This window comes from Lonchura striata, chromosome 9 (assembly GCF_050655825.1).
Source record: "Lonchura striata isolate lonStrDom1 chromosome 9, ASM5065582v1, whole genome shotgun sequence".
Lineage (NCBI taxonomy): Eukaryota > Metazoa > Chordata > Aves > Passeriformes > Estrildidae > Lonchura > Lonchura striata.
In genome coordinates this window covers 24,350,001-24,369,434 of record NC_140711.1, presented here as the reverse complement: position 1 = coordinate 24,369,434, position 19,434 = coordinate 24,350,001, and the positions used below count along the sequence as shown (strand labels likewise).

The following is a 19,434-nucleotide window of genomic DNA, read 5'->3' as shown; positions in this document are numbered from 1 at the left end:
GGATATTGTGAAGCCATTGCTGTCACTCCAGCCTGAGCTATTTCTACATGTCTTTGCAACCAGAGGCTCAGTTCCTGCCTTTGTTTAGCTCACTTTGTTAATATAAAACAGATCTCTTTATATAATTTAAACAGAACGCATTATTTCAATGATAATGTTCTCCCTGATAAAAAGCTTTGATACTTTGTTCCTGTAGGGAATGGTACCATTTGTATTTGTTGGTACTAAAGAAAGCATTGGGAATGTCCAAGTTCTGTTGGAATATCACATCGCATATCTCAAGGTGAGTGTGTTTTGGGAAAGATGATCTGTAGAGGAAACTTGGGTCAAAGTATTTTTGAGCAGCTTCAGTGGGATTTGCAGTTGTTAAACTGTTCCTCTGTATATCAGGATTTAAAGCTCGGTGCCTTGAGCCTATCCCTTGCCCATGGGTATCATGGGTCTGTAAATACCTTGTCATGGTTACTTAATGCTGTTGGGGAATCAGACTGTAAAGAATGGGGCTTTAAGGGACATTTGGGAACTTAACACAGAATTTTTTGTCTGTGTTCGAGTTCTGCTGTTCTCATGTTAATGCTCTGTAGTGGAAGGATGGAATTTCTAATAGAACACTAGTAATACAGTGTGGTATTAGAGCAATTACCTGTTTAGACTGGGTTGCTTTGTGATGTTAACAGAGATTATGAGTTTGGATTGTGTTCCCTCATCAGTTTGCTTATTTTTTTTTCTAAATTTTACTAGAAAAATTTGCTGAACAGTAATTAAGAAAGATAGTAGTTGCCTTAAAGCCAAGTTTTCTGCATAGTGGTGAAAGTTTTTAGATTGCCTCCAAAACTCAGAGATAGCTCATCTTGAATTGCGTTATTTGTAGTCACCTGCCAGATGGTGTTAATTCTCCCACAGAAATTATTATTTCCAATATGACTGGGTGGGGGGATGGTGTTTTGTAAGGGACATTTGTCAGCATTCTTTTCCATGGTTTTTTTTCATTGTATGTAGGAGGTAGAACAACTAAGACTGGAAAGGCTCCAAATTGATGAACAGCTGCGGCAGATTGGGATGGGCTTCAGGCCCTCCTCTACTCGAGTTCCTGAGAAGGAGAAGGGTTACACCACTGACGAGAGCACCCTCTCCTCGGTGCAAGGCTCCAGGTCCTACAGCGGGCGGGGCAGGGGCCGCAGGGGCCCCAACTACACCTCTGGTTACGGTGAGTGCCCTTGGGCGAGGCCTCAGGATACCTTGGAACCCAAAACCACCTCTCGATTTCTTTGTGTTCAATGTACTTGAGTGAAGATAGGGTTAGAAATTCAGAACTGCTGTTTTATTTTGTTCATAGCTCAAAATGCCTTGTTAGATTTGCAGTCTTGAAGTTAAGTTTAAAACTGAAGAAGAAATTAACAAACTGAGCGCTGGAAACATCTTGTCCTTCCGTACTTGTTACTTAGTAAATTACATCCCAAAAGCTGTTGAGAGCTAGAGATGCTTTTCAGGAGACACATATTTTTTTAAAAAATCTGAAATGAGCATTATCTGTTTTGATTGAGAAGGAGAAAAATTGCTTGTCTGTGATCATGCCCATCTTAACCGCATATTTCTGAAAAGTGAACCAAAATGATGTAAAATGGAGACAGCACAAAATTCTCTGGGTTTTTCAATTTGGTCAGGAACAAACTGGATTTGTTTTAAGGTGTAGTGAGGTATTCTGATGCATTTCTCAATTAAAAAACACTGTTCAGTTCCTGACAGGTGTGCATATCCCCAGCTTGTCCAAATGGAGACATTGCATTTCTATATAGATAACATTTTGCAAAGAAGAGCACTGTTATTTTTCAGTACAGTAAATTATTCTGAATATCTAGATGTAGCTTATTTCTGTTAAAAAATGAGACACCTTTTGGGTTTTACAGTCTGTCCCTAGCTATAGCTTCCTGGATCATGCCAAGTGTTAGTTGTTTTGATTCTGATGATGTTTGTAACTTCATTTTTTATTATTTCCCAGTTTGCTGACTGAACTGTAAGGAAACTCGTTCACTTTGCTTATATATACACACTATGATTTGGAAAACTTAAAGTATTTTTTTCCTGCCAAAATGGCAAGAATCACATTTAAGCCATATGGGTCTAAAACCTTATATTCCAGACTGGGTAGTACAGGGAGTTCCTGGATACCTAAAATGAATAATAGGTGTTGGGTTTTCAGGTAGTAAAAATCTAAGTGGATTTGGGGACTCTGAGATGGCCGGGTGTTACAGATGCTGTTTGATACAAACAGTGAAATTATTCAAGCAGCATTACAGCATCCAGAAGGGGTTGCTTAGCAACAGCCATTGGCTATAAGGTGGCAAAGTTGTCCTTGGGAATTTCAGAGAAGTTGCCTAGAAACTGCACCAAATGCCTGCAGTGTGTAGACAAAGAGAGGAAACACTGCTAAATCTGTGGTTTGTCTGTACAGAAATTACAGATTTGGTGATCTTTCAGCCGTTATTTCACATGTTAGTACAAACAAACTTAAATAGTTTAAGTAACTTCTGATCTGTATTTTATGTGTTCATATATTTTTATATATGAGTATATATAAATATTAAAATATATCGATGATTGTATACTTGTATATGTATTAGTATTTATATATATATATTTATGTATTATATTGCTTTTAAAAATGAGATAGATACATAACCAACTGTGCTGGCTGTAATAGTTCTGTGAGGATATGAAACCAGAATATAATCCTCAAATCCATATTAATTTCCGGTTTTCTTTTTCTTCTCATACAAGGTACAAACTCTGAGCTCTCTAATCCCTCTGAAACAGAATCTGAGAGAAAAGATGAACTTAGTGACTGGTCCTTGGCAGGAGAAGATGACAGGGAGAGCAGGCACCAACGTGACAACAGACGACGTCCTGGGGGACGAGGACGTAGCGTGTCTGGAGGTCGTGGGCGTGGGGGACCTCGTGGTGGGAAGTCATCCATTAGCTCTGGTAATTTGGTGTTCCAAATGGGTTTTGAGATTTTCTTCCTGGCAGTTTTCTGTATTACCTCTTACTCTTTTAAAATACTCCATTCCTACATTATGATCTTAATAATTAATCTTGGGTTTTCTGTGCAGTTGTGTGATAGCTGTGTCCTAACAGTGTTTTAGGTTTTTGTTTATTTTCTGTTCGCAGTGATCTTAATTTCCTTCCTTTACTGCTCACACATAATAACGTTATTAGCTAAGTTGGTAAATCTTTGGCATATGCCTATGGTTGCCTTTTGAGGTAAGCTTATGTTTAGGTACAGAATGAAAGAAATCATTGATTGGAAGTTAGGTTTTTTCAGAATCTCTGCTAATACAACACTCGAGGTGTCAGAAGTACCACACAACCACAAAGTGTAAGGTGTGTTTTATATACTTAGCATTTTTGAGTAAAAGGTCTCTAAATGTCACCTTGGAAATCTTTGTGGTTAAATAGTGCAAGTGCATATTGGGCTGTTGTGGTGCCCCATAATTGTTACTGTTGGGTTAGAGTCAGAGGATCCAGTTTGAGATGAAAAACTTCAGCTCTGTGTGTTACACCTTGCCTTAAGGTTGTTTTGTAGTTTGAAACTTTCAGACACAGCTGTAAGTCAGCCTGGAAATGGTTCCACATCTCTAGAGTATCTTAGGTGGACACTTTCTGTTTGTTTAGTGCTTAAAGACCCGGACAGCAACCCGTACAGCTTGCTGGATAACACAGAGTCAGACCAGACCGTGGACACGGACGCCAGCGAGTCCCACCACAGCAGCAACCGCCGCAGGAGGTCACGCCGGCGAAGGACTGATGAAGATGCTGTTCTTATGGATGGGATGACAGAGTCTGATACAGCTTCTGTTAATGAGAATGGTTTAGGTATGTAAATGGTTGGATGGTAGTCCCAGAGCAAGCTAAGAAATAAATGTGTTGTCCCTGTAAGTGTAGTGAAGCCCTTGTTTGTTTTTGTAAGTGACAAATCATTGTTCTGTTCAAGGTTGCTGTCTGATTAAAGAAACTCCCTCCATGGCAGTGCCATGGAATTTTCTGTTTACTGAGCTCCACTAGCCTTTTCATGTGCCTTTTTTGTAAAAACTGTCTGATGGAGACACCAGAGACTTGACTTGTTGTTTCCCATTGGTACTGCTGCTTTGATAGAAACAGTACTGTCAGATCAACGTTCTGTTTCGTCCTTGGTAACCTCAGTCTTGGTGTGGGAAAGCTCCTTAAGTAGCTGTTAATTTTTCTCTACTCACCTTCTACTTAAGAACTTTCCTTCAGTAAATTCTGTCGATACTCACTGGGATGAGAATACAATCTGTTGCTTAATGTAGAAAAAAAAAAATCTGGGTTATGTTGCTAAAATTTGACTTATGGTTACTTAATAAATGAAATCTGAGGTCATTAAGCACGTGCCTAAATGTTTTAATGAACCAAGAAAAAAAAGTAAAATCTAGCTTTTGTGTTACTGTGTATGCTTTCAGTATAAAATTTTCTTTTAGCTTTTCTGTCTTACTTAGTCTCTGTCTTTAACAGAAGCCATTTTAATTGCCCCATGCTGAAACTGCTGAAGAATTTCTTTATTTTATGATCAGAAATAGTTCATTATAAACTTTGCAATTGCAGATGATAGTGACAAAAAACCCCAGCGACGCAATCGTAGCCGCAGGCGTCGCTTCAGGGGTCAGGCAGAAGATAGACAGCCAGGTAATTCGAGTGGAGCTGTGGGTAATCTCAGGTCAAAAGCATGAGAGAATGTTGTGTCTGCTGTTTTACATAGAGCTGCATAATATCAAAAGGTTACTCAATAACTAATAAGACTACTAGATAAAGATGAAAGACATTTCTTCTACTAGGAAAACTTCTAAAATCTGTCTAATGAAACTAATTGATGTCTAACTTTTTGCTTGGACATACGAGTTACGCTTCTGATCCAGTTCTCACTGAAGTCAATGGCCAAAGGGCTGCTGAGTTCTGTGGTCCAGGATCACGACGAACATGAAGGTTCATGGTCTGCACTCACTGCATCTGTGCGCTTGCACTGACTGGGACACAACCTTTTCAGCACTGGCTGAGCAGCAGTGTTGGAATGGCAGGATGTGGGTCCTGGCAGAGCTCAGTGAGGGAACTCACGTGGGGTTTGCCAGCCCCACACCTGCATCACACTGCTGCTCTCAGTCCTTGGCTGTTGGGAATAGTTTAAGTCATCTGCAAATTGAGGGTGGGAAGGAGGAGGAATTTAAGTGAAATTGCATGTTTCCAATTTTTTGTTGTTGTGGCTTGTTGCATTTCTTTTGTGTGTACTAACACTTGAAATGTTAAAGGTGAACTGGCTAATTATCAATACAATGCCCTGTTTAGAAAATGCTTGTACGTACATGGCTCAGGGTAGTAACAGAAGGTCTTCTAGATTGACAGGTTCAAAATTTCACCCATATTTGTCTTCCTTGTATCTGTGGTGCTCATACAACATTTGATTAAGAAAGCAAATTCTTCTATTGCACTAAAACTTGGGGGAAGGAAAAAATCAAACAGCCCATCCTCCTAAAAGACCTCAAACCCACACATTTCTTCTCAACATTCCAGTTTTCATAGCAGTGACTTGTGAAGAGGCAGAAAAAGTGAAACGTATTTCAGCTTTTACTTTTAAGAAACTTAGCCAGCAATGTAAAGGAATGTTAGTAATTTCTAGAAAACCATGGAAATTCTTTTAAATCTTACAATATTCTAAGAACATAACAAAATTTCCCAAACAAGATTTCTCTGACATCTTTGTTAAAATGCTGTAATAATTAAAGTCTTCATAATACCTAGTAATTGTGAGTGAAATAAAGACAGAAGGAACTCTTCCTTTCTTCCCCTCCCCACCTCAATGCCAACTACTATATTTCAGTCATTTAGCTGTATCATTTGATTTACACTTCTGTATGTTATGATGCCTTATTCATAGAGGAATATTAAGAATGCACTGTGTGCATGAAACATGCTTCCTGTTTACTAATATTAGATGAGTTGGGTTCAAAACCTCATTCTAAAGAAAAAGTACTTTTGCTTTAGTGTAGAAACTCCTTTGGCCTTCACAATTTGGGAAGGACTCAATTGTAAGAAGTCCGTTTACTGTAGAAAAACATTCATCTGTTGTAGTTCCCAATCTGATTTGGATTTCATGCACAGTCATTCCTAAATCCAGAAAAACAGTTCACCTAAATACTTGATACACTCAATACAGATGACTGTACAGTTCAATAGGTAATGCTTGCCAACCCTATTGTGCTGTGCTTATCAGTGATACAAATGTGTTTCTAAAGTTGCAGTACTCTGTATTCTAAGGATAGAACTGAGTCTTGGTGTGGTTACAGGAGGGCAGGATCAGACAAAACCAGGCTACAGAACATGTGCTGAGGTGATAAGGAGAGGTCAGAGAAGCCCTGGCTGTCCCCAGCGAGTGCAGCTGTGCTGCCCTTGGGCTGGGCTGGCTCCAGCAGCACCGCCTGTGTCCACACATCCCACAGCAGCCACACCCGGGCCAGGAGACAGAGCTGATGGCACAGTGCTGGTGGCACTCTCAGTACCTCAGGGAGGGCAAGTTCCCTCCTCAGTCACTTTGTGACATCACCCTAAGTGATTCCAGGCTCTGACCTGTCCCACTTCTGGGCACTGTTTCAGTGTCTTCATTTCATTAGTGTGAAATTCTTCACTACTCAGCTAATAAAACCCCAGTGATACACACACAGTCTGTAGTTCAAAGAGCTGTAGCCAAATCTCTTCAAACATAGTACAGAAAGCCCTTCTCCAATAAATTCTGCAATTGGACCAAAATTGATTTTATTGAGAGTCCAACTTCAGATCATTGTTACCACCGATTTTAGCGAAAATTGTTTTTAACAACAGAAACAAAATGATCCTTGCTGTGTGGTTGATAACCTGTAAGTGTGAAGGCCTTTTGTGAGATGTCTCCCAGTTAGAGATAACTTGTGCAGAAAAGACATGAAGGTTCATGCTGAATTGACTGCTGATGTGAGCATCACTGTGATTTTTTTCCTTGAACAGTAACAGTAGCTGATTATATATCACGAGCTGAATCTCAAAGTAGACAGAGAAACCCTCCAAAGGAGACAGTAGCCAAAACCAAGAAAGAAACGGTAAGATTTTTTTAATGTGCATTTTTTTTTTCTCCTCCCTTGCAGCAGAACAGTAAAGGCATGAAGGCTTCAGTTAGCTCACCCTTATTTGACTACAAGTGCATTTGATTTCAAGAACAAGTTATTAAAAGCAAAAGGGCCCAGAGTAAACAGAACTGACAATGATTTGTTGACTGTTGTTGCAGATTTTAGGGCCCAAATTAAGTCTGTACACGTTTTAAAGTATTATACTTAGTAATGTTGCACTATGTAATAAAATGTGCAAATTGCCCATGGTAAGTCTTGAGAACTAATCCTTAAAACACTTTAGGGATAGAGGATTTTATGTGGCATTTTTAGTGACTTGTATAAACTATTTTAGAAGGAATTAATTTTGCAAAGATTGTATGGTTTTGATCCTTTTTCCTTAAGGGATCAGAGTGGCATTACATTATCCTGAAAAATAATCAGAACTGAACAAAGCAGAATTTCTTTACTTCTAAAGTGCCAATGTTTTGCTACAAGTTACGTAAGAAAGATTCATTAGCAAAATGTCATCTTGCTATAGTCTTCAAAAGGGGTATAAAGCTGTGGTTTTCAGTAAACTCTTTCATGGGCTTAGACAAATAGAAATAAATAAGCATTTTGGGTGTGCTGGGGGTGTGTAGACCTGGGGTTACATTGGCACGATTTCCTCAAAAGCAGCTGATACAGAAGTATCCCATAAACCACAAGGTAAGTGATCAGATGCTTTAAGTGACAGGATACAGGCATGGACACACAAGAGGTGTTCCCTCTTGTGTGAGCCAGAGGGAAACTGAGATTCCACTGTATTGTTATGAAATTTTTAATGCTCCCCTCTGCTTGTTTTTGCAAGGCAAAAGATGCGATTGACGAAAACAGCCCCTCTGAAAAGGCAGTAAATGGTCCTGCCACCACCTCTGGGGATGAGCCTTCTAAACTACAGCACAGCCCTGATGAAAAGAAAGTCACTGTTCAGGAGGATGGAAATAATCAGGAAGAAGCAGTGCTGAATGGTGTTTCATAAACTGAAGTTCCTAGTTTACAGTTCTTTTACATTACATTTAAAATAGTGCTTGTATAAGCTTGCCAAAGATAGAATATGGATCGCCAGTCTTGACACCGCACTTTCAGTTCCTCCATTTTGGAATACAGAAAGGGGAGGGATCCTGGAGAAATCATATGTTAAACATACTTTGACACCTACTGTGTTATAAATATATCATCAGATGTGCCTTGAGATAGTATATGTAACATTTAAATAAACAAAATTGCTGGCTATAGGAAATGTTATTTTGTTTTCAAAATACGGCAAAGATGTGAGGGGGATCCCTAACATAATACTCTTTATGAAAGCATTAGCTGCTTTTGTTACATTTTTAATAATATGCAACCACTTCTTCACCTGAGGAATACTAGAAAGAAATGCAGTCTAAAATATTTTGCACTGAAATGTAATTTCTCCATTAGTTTAGTCTGGAAACTGGTCTGTTTTAATACATGTTTTTTAAATGCTGTATGTAGAGGAAAAATCTGCAGACCACTGGAATGCATTTGTTAAATTCTCATAATCTGCAGGGATACTGGGTGACATTGGCAGTGACTGTTCTACATTGAGGCTTTGTTTGGTTTATTTATTAAACTGTACAGTATTTAAAAATCAAACATAGCTTTAGTTAACACTAAGCTGAATTAGTCATGTCCATTAAGACATAACCTGAACTACTGAAAAGATCAATTTCCAGAAAGTTTATTCTGTATAAACTACATATGTTAGTCCTTAGTAGAGTATTTTTATTTTTGTTTTTGGTTGTTTGATGTGCAATATGTTTTTTTTGTATGCTGGTAGTAAAAGAAAATAAACTTTGATCTTCCATCTGTTGACTGTTTCTATCAGAAATTTAAATTACTTTTGACTTTAAGGTTTTCAAGCTGTAAACTAACAATGGAAACCTACTTGTGAGGCATCTTGAACCTCAAACTCTTTTTCCTAAGAGTTTCTAACATACTGATCTTCCTTTTGTTAAGGCAGTGGTGTCAAAACACCAGTTAAGAAGTCTAAAACCAGACTCCTTACCTTGGAGAATTGCATAACCTGACCAACATATATAGGCATTAATGCAGATGTAGTTTTTGGTCAGTCAAAAGTATAGCACCCTCCATCCTTCAGGTACATGAGCCAGAGCGAGGAAGCACAAAACAGGTGTGGAAAAGCATCTGGGTAGCAAGGAGGTGTAAGAAGTCAGAGCAATGTGCAGCATTGAAGTTGTACTTAATGAAAAAACTGTCTTGTGTGATTTTGTCAGAATGACAAAAGGAAGAGTTCTAAACCAGCTGCTCTGCCTTACAGAGCTACAGCCAAGCTGTCCCAAGCAGCCCTGTGTGTGCACTTTGTCACAGTACTTCAGTGTTGGACTCTGCAACAACATTCCCTCCAGGACAACACACCCAGTTAAAAGTTGTAACTGAAGTGTGCACAAGTATCTCAGCTGATGGGACAGAAGGGGAGAAAATTTTTTTTAAAGTTATGTGGTAAGTCAGTAGTGTTTGGCTGGGAAATACTTAAGTACAGCAATGTTTCGCATATGGCTTGGCATGTGATGACTCCAGAAATGTGCAAGGTGGTGTTCCAGCTGTCCTTCACCCTGCTTTAGATCCTGTGGCAGAGTGAAGTTACTGCCTTTCTGGGGAGGTTGTAATGTTACCTATTTGATTTTTCTCCTAAAGGCAGCCGACTTAACATTACGGTTGCCGTCTTCCCTGAACAGCCCAGAACTCATCCGCAGCAATGCTGTGGCACAGCAGGCAGCACTCCCAAGTCCAGCTTCTGGCAGTGGAAGCTTTTAGTCCCACTGTCTTTATGCCCAGGTGGGCATTAACTCCCAGAGGTGCTGTGTAGTGTTTTGCTGGAGTAGTGAAAACACTGGGAAGATTGTTGGAGTATGACAGAGCTCCCTGGCCCCAGCTGAGATCCTCACAAGCTGCTGGGTGTGAGAAGCTTCACAGAGCACAAATCTAACTCAGGTATCAGGAACTGATGTAAAGAGGCTCTGTTTCCTAATCACCATAAATGCAAGCCTGTGTGAGTTCTGGCTTTGTATTGTACAATAATGTGTGGAACTACAGGACTTCTATTACAAATACAGAATTTATTAAATGCTACTAAAATCTGTCAAAACTAAAAGTTACTAAAAAAATCTGGGGTGTTCCAGATCCATCAGTAACACTTAACCAACCTTGTTTTTCACAAGGCAATGATGAGGGAGTACATTGTTTCCTGGACTTTATTTCTCCAGGCAGAGACAACCACACATCTCTCCCAGTTCCTCCTGTCCAATAAATCCTCTTGGTTTTTCCACCCCCTTTCCAAACAAGTTCAGTGTGCTAATTTTAGCAGATGGAAGAGCAGCAGCATGAACTTTAAAGAGGGCCAGTTCAACAGAAATTAGGTAACAGCATGTGAGTCTACCTGTGCCTGGTAACACACATTGGCCACACCAAGTTTGTGCTCTCAAGCACTGAAAATATTTCTGAGTGGCAGATTTTGCTGTTAAATAAAGAACAGCTGTGAAAAAAAAAAAAATCTTCACTCCCTCATGTATTTCCAAAATAATGTGACCAAGTGGGAAGGGAAGTACCTCCCTGGATTTGTATTTCCAGCTTCATTTATATTAAGTCAAAGACTGACATTAGAACTTTTCTTAAGCCATTTATCAAAAATAATAATTTGCAGGGACAAACCAGTGAGTCACTTTCTCATTCATTTTTTAGCTTGGTCTTCTAGTAGATCCTTAGCTTCGTTAATTTTGGCTGCTACATATGGAGATCCACCTAGAAGAAAAAGAACCTCAGATGAAAAAAAACCCAACATTTGTCTCCTGTGTTGATAATAATGCCACAGGACACGGGAAAAAAGAGTGTGGTCTGAGGTTCTGCCAGTTGAACAACAAACTGAACATGACTGAAGGCACCTGAGTTCACTCAGTCACTGCAGGAGCTTGCTGTCACACTACTCCTTCCTGTTAGGCTGCTTGTATTTTCCTGGAGTGTTTTTCTCCCTCCAGTTTTATCAGTCATAAATGAATTGGTCACCACTGACTTAGCACAGTCTTGGTGAATACAGAGGCACAGAACTAACAGGTCTGCAGATAACCCTGCCCAGCATAAAGTGCTGCTGTGCCATGGGACCAGTTCAGTTTTCAAACAAGGCAAAAAATGACTCAAGGACACAGAACCCACATGAAATGCACCAGCACTGTAAAGCCATAAGGTACAATGACTGTGCTGGTGGCATATATACCATTAATTGCACTATAATGTTTTACTTGAAGATTAAATTAACATGTTTAGGTCATGTACAAAACAAAATGCTATTTTTAGCTCATGCATGTGTTCAGTAAGGTTAATTTTATAGGTAACTTTCATTTGATAATACCTACGAAATGCATATCTCCATGGATTATTTTGGATTTCGGTCCATAGAAGTAAGGAATTCAACAGTCACTTTAAAGGAAGCCATTTTACCTTTTAAGCAATTATTAAGAAGTTAAATGTCAAAACACCAACACATGATTCTGACTCACTGAACAGAATTTAGAATCGGTTCAGGTGCCCTGAGTTATTAATTTGGAGCATAACTAGATTCTGAGCCTTCAGAGTACCACTAGCAGGAATATTTCACAATTTAATGTCTCCAGCAGCTGTGGAAGGCTCAGTATTTGCCATTTACTCAAATGGACTCAAACTTTCAAGTAGGATACAAAACACACAAGGGTACTCCAGGTTTTCATCTAAAATTAAGGCAACTTTAAGTCTCATTTCAACAAACAATATTCTATCCTGGTATTCACAGAAGAGAGCAGCTAACAAACTGACCTGCTCAATCTGTCTGCTTGCTTTTAAAATATCCACACTAAAAATATGGTCTAGACCCACGCAGATTAAGGCACCCTAAGATTTGTTTTTGGTTTTCTGTGGGTCTTTTAGTAGTTGAGGTGGTTATGTATCACTGACTGCCTCCCTACACAATTCTATTAATCTTTGTTAAAAACATGTATTAACTAATCAACAGGACTTAATTTCCTTACCTTTATCTGGATGATTCAGAAGCATGATCCGTCTATGAGCTTCTCTAATTTTATTTCTGTTGGCTGTAGGGCTTTGAAAGAGAGAGAAAAACTGACTTAAGGGATCCTCATTAAATTCCCCAGATCATCAAAAGGTGTCTGAGAACAAGTGAGCACTCTGTCTTACCCATAAATTCTCTAGCTAACATATGTTTCTCTTTTCCTACCACTGATATGTGGTGTCTAAATCCTGGAGAGGCTTTCTAGGCTTTTCCAAAACACTTTATGCTGACAAAGACATGCTTCAGCAGTCTAATGGGATGGGGGTCACCCATACCATTAAAAAGAAACAATTACATTGTAACATTTTTTGGGGGAAATTTCATAAAGGCTGTAAGACAAAAAAATTTCCTTGATTAAGGTAAAAAAAGAAAAACCTCCAGAACCCCCAAAAAATTCACAAATGAAAGTTCTTATCTGATAGATTTCTGTTATTTGGTCTTAAGTGCTTTGGCAGGGATGTCCACCATAGTCAGATCTACAACATTCCAGAAGTGATGAATGTATTCCACATCCAAGAAGTGGGTTTGCAGCACCCTCACACTGCAGCCACCTGAAACTCCTCAGTGCTCACAGGAACCACCAGCTAACAGCAAAATCCTGTTCCTCACATCAAGTGAACCCCAAGGCTCCCTGAAATGGCTCATTTGGATCATGTGTGGCTTTGGAATGTGCAGATGTCTGGAAGTCCACACAGAATCCAACCAAGCTAACGTGCAGCAAAGAAGCCCCAAAAAGCACAGAAAGTCCTGAACAACCATTTCCTATTTCTTGACTTGGCAGTGACATTCCCAGGGGATGACAACCCTTCCAAACAAGGCCAGCTGGGAGGAGACACCACTGCCTGTTGTTCACCTTTCGTTTCTAATCAATTTCCTTTACCTCACTCCTAGTATTAAAGCTGCTTCTCGTTTAGTCATTTTGGGTTCAAATCCACCTCTGTAATAACCACCACTGAAGGCCTGAAAAAGAAAACGTATTAGTTTAAAACAGACTAATTTCTAAGTATCAGTTAAAACAATTCATTATTGCTTTAATAGGTGCTGAGCTTTTAGTCTGTAAAAATGGCAAAACTTCTCACTCGTAATAGGAAATTCAGTTGAAGTAGAGCATCATTATTAAAATAATTTCTTAAACCTGCCCAAACAAGTTCTCTAACTAAAGTCCCATCACCATCTGAATTGCTCTTACTGACAAAATACAGGACAAAACACAACAGAGACAACAGTCTGTAGTTATTTCACCACATAAAGTTTAAAATAAAAAGATAATAATTAAAAACTCACAGGTTTTGGTAGGTTTTGAAGGGCTTGCTTTACCTGTGGCTCCATTTGTTTCAAAGCTTTTACTGCATAGCGACCTTAAAGAGACCAGCGTTGACTGAGGTTAAATATAGTTCCTTGAACATTTACCAATTCAGTGCAACTGGTAACTTGTGGATTAGAGCGTGGAATAAACTTTTTTGGGACATGAAACAGTAAGAAATTCGATCTTATGCTTCATTACAGCAACTAAGGCTCTCCCAAAAGAGCTGTACCAGCCCTGAAGCACGGCTCAGCGCCCCGGGCACAGCCGGGCTCGGCCCGCACACACCTGCGAATCCGGCTGCCGCTATGGCCAGGCCGACGGCCACCATGGTGCTGGCCTGCAGGGAACGAACACAGGGTTTGTTAGCGGAGGACGAGGGCAGCGGGCCGGACACGCCGCCCCCGGCCTGGCACGGCACACAGCGGGCTGGGGGCACGGCGAGGGCGGCGGGACCGGGACCCCCGAGCTGTGGGGGCGAGGGGACCCCAGCCCGGCCCGCCGCCCTCCCCGCGGGGGCAGCGGGGCCCAGAGCGGAGCCGGCGGCTCGGCGGGGCCGGGAGCCGCGGCCAAGGCCGAGCCGAGCCCGCGGGGCCCGGGAGCCGCCGCGCCGGGCACACACAGCCCCGCACTCACCGTGTCCCACCGGGCCGGGCACACACAGCCCCGCACTCACCGTGTCCCCCCGGGCACCGACAGCCCCGCACTCACCGTGTCCCCCCGGGCACCGACAGCCCCGCACTCACCGTGTCCCCCGGGCACCGACAGCCCCGCACTCACCGTGTCCCCCCGGGCACCGACAGCCCCGCACTCACCATGCCCGGGCACACACAGCCCCGCACTCACCATGCCCGGGCACACACAGCCCCGCACTCACCATGCCCGGGCACACACAGCCCCGCACTCACCATGTCCGGGCACACACAGCCCCGCACTCACCATGCCCGGGCACACACAGCCCCGCACTCACCGTGTCCCCCCGGGCCGGGCACACACAGCCCCGCACTCACCGTGTCCCCCCGGGCACCGACAGCCCCGCACTCACCGTGTCCCCCCGGGCACACACAGCCCCGCACTCACCGTGTCCCCCCGGGCACACACAGCCCCGCACTCACCGTGTCCCCCCGGGCACACACAGCCCCGCACTCACCGTGTCCCCCCGGGCACACACAGCCCCGCACTCACCATGCCCGGGCACACACAGCCCCGCACTCACCATGTCCGGGCCGCGCTGCCGCAAGCCGCGGCCGCTGCCGTAAAGAGCGGGGCGGGCACGGCGCCGGAGCCGCCCCGGGAACGGGCGGGGCTGAGGGAGCGGGGCGGGAACAGGGGCCGGGGCCTCGCGGAGCTCAGAGCCGCGCGTTGTGAAAGTCTTAGTACACACCTTACTGCTAATGTAATCAAGCGGTTTCGACCCTGATCCAGAGGCTTCTCGCACGCCAGATTATCTTTTTCGCTTTTTCTTGAAATGAAAGTAGTTTTTCAGTCCCTCCTGAGGTGAATATGGCCGGTTCTGGGCTCCTTCGGTACAAGGAAGACAAGGAAGTGCTGGAGAGGCACAAAGGTGGTTTGGGGTCTGGAGCATCTCTTGCGAGGAGAGACTGCGGGACTGGGCCTGGTTAGTCTGGGGAAGAGACCCGACAGGGGATCTCCTCAATTCCTATAAATGTCTCCAAGAGGATGGTGCCAGACTATTTTTGGTGTTTCCCAGCAACAGGGCGAGGAGCAATGGCCATTGCTAAAGCACAGGGAGTTCCACCTCCATGTGAGGAAAAGCTGGTCCGCACTGCGGGCGGCAGGGCGCTGGCACAGGCTGCCCTGGGAGGTCACGGCTCACCTGGATGCGTTCCCATATCCCTGCTCCAGGTGATACTGGACAACAATGGTGGGACTGGATCATCTCCAGAGGTGCCTTCCAACCATGACAGTTCTGTGGTTCTCCCATTTTCCCCGTCTTTAATGCCAGTGATGTGCTCCCCGTGCCTGGCCGGCCCTGCTGGCCCGGCTGCTGAGCATTGCTCTCGTGTTTGGGTGTTACTAATAACACAGCATCATCTGTTAATAGCACGGTGTTGCACGCAGCATGGCAGTCGAGTGTCCGTCTGTCTGTCCGTGGCTCTGGTTTGAAGGTGCAGTTTTGGAAACTGAGTAACTCAGCAGCGAGACTACGTCAGCCTTTAGCCCGGAGATCCTGCTGCAAATGCCAGAGCTCAAGGCTCAGAGTCCTGCTGTCTGACTGACCCTTAGTGAAAGCTCTTCTGCCGTCCCTGTGCTTGTAGAACTCGTCACTGACTCCCAGAGGACCCACTGGCCAAAGCTAGCTGCCTTTTGGCTGCTTAAGCTCTAGGATTCACAAGCCCTCCCACAGCAGTTTAGTGTCAGAGTTGGCCATTGGCTAAGAAACTTGTAATTTTGCTGGCTCTTGCACTGGAAGGCAGAATTTTCCTTCCTTGGTGTTTATTTTTCTATGAGTAATGTTTTCACTTTGAATGTGTCCTAATTTTACTTTGCACTTGAATTGTTTTTCCCACTAAAACTTCAGGTGCCTGATTTTATATCTCCTAAAGTAATGTTTGCAGGTGCCTCTTGCCTCTTTCCTTCCCTGTCATTCTGCTAACACTACAAGGAAATAACCTGCTTTAAAAGGAATGGAAGACAGGTTTTGGTTAAGGTACTTGTAGTGTTGTACAATTGTTTCCTGAGGTGGAAGTAAAATGAAAGTTTTATATTTGAAAAATTAATTTAATCCATTCATAGCAGAGCACTAGGCCCCTGACAGCCTGTAGGACTTGTTCAAATATGGATAGGGGAGCCAGCAAGTAGAAAACTAGACAATTTACTGGGGAAAAAAAAGTCCTTTCAATAAAAGTAGATGTGTACAGGTCTAGTATATAGAAGAGGATTTGGTTTTAAGATGGTTTATTCTTGTCCCTTTCCTAACAAAATAGGCTGTTCAAAAAACCCAAACCCAGCAGAATGAAAAAAAAAGGTAATGACTTTACTAGGGTATGGCCAGGATTTAATTTTTCTTATCACCTGAAAAAATAAGGTTTTTGCATGAGGTTTAATTCTTCCATCTTGAGAGAACCTGCTAGATCCAAATCTTGGTGACCTTCAGGAGAAAACTATCTGAAAGGAAATTTTATTTCCTTCCTCTCTCTCCTCAGTCCCTGTTTAGAGGAACTGGTAGCTCTACTGGCAAAGGGGCTTTTGCAAAATTATACTTAGATGTTCTTCCTGTAGTGAAATTTCTCATTTTTAGAGGGAAACAGCAAACATAATGAAATGTGCAAACTGAGCTGGGAATGGGGTTGATAATGTGCCTTATTCTTTGCCTGTAAAAGCCCTTTTAAAATAAAGTCCAGAATGGGAGATCTCAGGATCTTAAGCAAGCTGTTCTTGCTTAAGAGAATTCATCTTTATTAAGGAGAAAAGAAAATTAGTGGGAAGGGCTGGCAAGAGTAGATGTGGGATGGAGGAATTTGCATTATTGGTACATGTAATATACCAGCATCTGGACAAGACTGAGCCTAGGGGTGGAATAATTTGATTTTTATTATTAGGTGAAACAATACAGCATATCAAGATGAAATGCCATAATTCCTTTAAAGCATGCTGTATATTTTTACACTTAGACAACTCAAGCTTTGTTTCTTCCCTCAATTGTGCCTCCGTCTCAGAGCTACAGGAGAACAAGATGTGTCCCAGCTTGGACATCATGGAGAGTGAAATTAAAATTCTTTTTGATTTGCCTGGTGAGTTCATTTTACAGCACCTTATTCCTCTGCATTTTCTATTGCTCAGCCTTGTGGTGGGGTAGGGAAGATCATTCCCAGGGGAAAATTACTGAGTTCTAATGGGCTGGAGTGAAACAGGTGCACTGCAGTTCTTATCCACTCTGAAGAATGTCTGTATTTGAAATCAGGAGGGAGGCAGAATTATTCAATGTTTGAGAAATACACTCTCAGTTGGAGTATACAGCCTTTTATTTTGCCTGTGTTCCTAAACTGTTCCCTTTCTATTAGCCAGAGAAACCCTGAAGCTTTTGTACTTTCTTCTGTCAAGTGTTCTACCATACTGCTTTCTTCAGGTTTCCACTCTGGGTTAAAATGCCTCATGACAGAAGATTGGTATTGAAAGATTTATCTTACAGGATGAGCCAAAACAGCTGGTACATGGTACATAAAGAAACTTTACTGTTTAACAGACACTTTCTGCAGAAATCTGGCTGTACATTTTCTTAAGTGTCTTCCACAAAGTGAACAGAAGGTGAAATAGATAACTGTGCTCTCAGAAGGTTTGTGGTATAGCTGTCAAGTGCCTTTAAGGCTGTTAAACATTTGTTTAAGTCAAAATCCCAGTTCTGTGTTGTCACATGCACAACTGACCAAAGCTTACACTGCTTGCTCCTGTATGTGCAGTGACTGGACTACCAAGCTGTTAAAGGCTTGCAGAACTTCTACTTGAAGACACAGAGTTTCTCAGGCATATTAAACACATTTTTACATATTTTAAGATACTTATAATAAAAAGTTAATTTAAATAGAATATCTTGGGGATTTTTTTCCCAGTGAAATTTGTTCCTGTTTTTCCCCCTGCTCCACCTTCTTTGGCTATGCCAGTCTGCCATTTATAATTTTCATATCTCTTTTATTTTTCTTTTTATTTGTCCCTTTTCAAATTCTACTATCTTTTTTTGTGCCCAGCATCTGTACCACAGTACAATGCCAAACTCTTACCTGTGCCTAAATGACCTTGGTATATGTAGCATCACTCTGTCATTAAGCTGGTAATCATAACTATTAGAGCATAGTGTGGATGACACTAATTATAAAGTGAGATTCTCTCACTTGGTAAGAATGGTTGTGGATTTTCTAATCAAACAAAGCAAGCTTTCAGTGTACTTTGACAGCAGGTGTGAAGTATGTGTGACTGGTAGGTAGCATATCCATGTTCATGGTACTCACACAAGAACTGACTGACACAAGAGAATCTGACTTACAGGGGGCATTATTTGACTCCCTGGCTGAGTTATAAAACAGGTAATCTTGCTGGAAAGTGGTGGAGGGGCAAGGTTTATCATTGTGAGTAAATCAGTCACAAAGCTCCCTGAAGCTGAGCTAAGGAATACAGAATCTAGATGTATGTTTTCTTGCAAGAACTTTTAAAATCAAGTTTGATACTTATCATTTCTTACTGTATTGTTCTGGGTTATGCTTCTTATTGAGGGCCCAGTGAGGACCATGAGAGAGCTTGAGATTAACAGGGAGTCTTTCTAATGACTATGACACTGAAATTGTGCATAACAAGTGGTCTGGAAAATTGCAGTTCCTGATGGAATGACACTGAGCTGGCACAGGGCACTGACATGCAGCCCTTCTAGTTCCAGTGTCTTTTACCAGGGACCTGTTTGTGAAACAAAAAAGCCACAAAAGTTTTGGATTTGCCAAGACTTGGCTTCTATTGCACCCTGAAGTGTTCCTTCAGGTCTTGACTGTGACATCCCTTCTGGGTATCCCCCAGTTTCCATCTGAGGCAGGTACATGCATTTTAAACATTTGCAGCTACAGCAGGGCACAGGGTGCTTTTGTTCTCCCTTTTGCACCTCTAAACCACTGTTTGCTTCCCTCACACTATGAAAGGCAAGGACACTGAAAAGCCTAGGTGTAGTATTGGCATAAGTTATAGGAATATTATAGAGTGAGTTTTTAAGTTCTGGTTTTCCTTCTCTTTAGGAAAATGGGATGGAGGAAGGGGGTACAGGTATCGTTGTTATTGCATGTCCTCAGTTAGGGTCCTTCATCTTTCTAAATCTGTCCACTCTGCACACCTTTTTGATTTGAACACAATTCCCAGTCTGCTGTTAA

General features: G+C 42.1%; 3 protein-coding genes across 9 annotated transcripts in view; 2 read left to right on the top strand and 1 right to left on the bottom strand.

Moving 5' to 3' along the window:
• Nucleotides 1-9,012, top strand: part of FXR1 (FMR1 autosomal homolog 1) — a 32,707-nt gene extending 23,695 nt beyond the window's left edge. Inside the window, exons 11-17 of one of the 2 annotated variants that reach the window (XM_021543450.4) lie at nt 197-283; nt 1,000-1,207; nt 2,779-2,982; nt 3,673-3,873; nt 4,621-4,701; nt 7,045-7,136; nt 7,993-9,012. In XM_021543450.4, the coding sequence (XP_021399125.3) occupies nt 197-283; nt 1,000-1,207; nt 2,779-2,982; nt 3,673-3,873; nt 4,621-4,701; nt 7,045-7,136; nt 7,993-8,163 (1,044 nt within the window). In that variant the 3' untranslated portion in view covers nt 8,164-9,012. The remainder of the gene's footprint in view (nt 1-196; nt 284-999; nt 1,208-2,778; nt 2,983-3,672; nt 3,874-4,620; nt 4,702-7,044; nt 7,137-7,992) is intronic. The other variant, XM_021543471.4, reaches the window with a different exon arrangement.
• A 1,253-nt stretch (nt 9,013-10,265) lies between these two features.
• On the bottom strand, nt 10,266-14,824 carry DNAJC19 (DnaJ heat shock protein family (Hsp40) member C19). 5 transcript variants are annotated; one of them, XM_085587319.1, is made up of 6 exons: nt 14,476-14,824; nt 13,856-13,907; nt 13,549-13,622; nt 13,145-13,224; nt 12,224-12,294; nt 10,266-10,967 (listed from the first exon to the last, which is right to left on the bottom strand). In XM_085587319.1, the coding sequence occupies exons 1-6, from the start codon at nt 14,476-14,478 to the stop codon at nt 10,897-10,899; spliced, it is 351 nt and encodes a 116-aa protein (XP_085443445.1). In that variant the 5' UTR covers nt 14,479-14,824; the 3' UTR covers nt 10,266-10,896. The 5 variants fall into 5 exon arrangements, with proteins under 5 accessions (XP_085443445.1, XP_021399160.1, XP_085443446.1 ...); XM_021543485.3 differs by having other exon boundaries at nt 14,784-14,824; XM_085587320.1 differs by lacking the exon at nt 14,476-14,824 and adding an exon at nt 14,383-14,411.
• LOC110477604 (uncharacterized) overlaps nt 14,715-19,434 on the top strand; it is a 282,637-nt gene continuing 277,917 nt past the window's right edge. The window contains exon 1 of one of the 2 annotated variants that reach the window (XM_085587298.1): nt 14,715-19,434. This exon is cut by the window's right edge and continues 2,160 nt beyond it. The gene's annotated coding sequence lies outside the window, so the exon portion shown is untranslated. The other variant, XM_085587295.1, reaches the window with a different exon arrangement.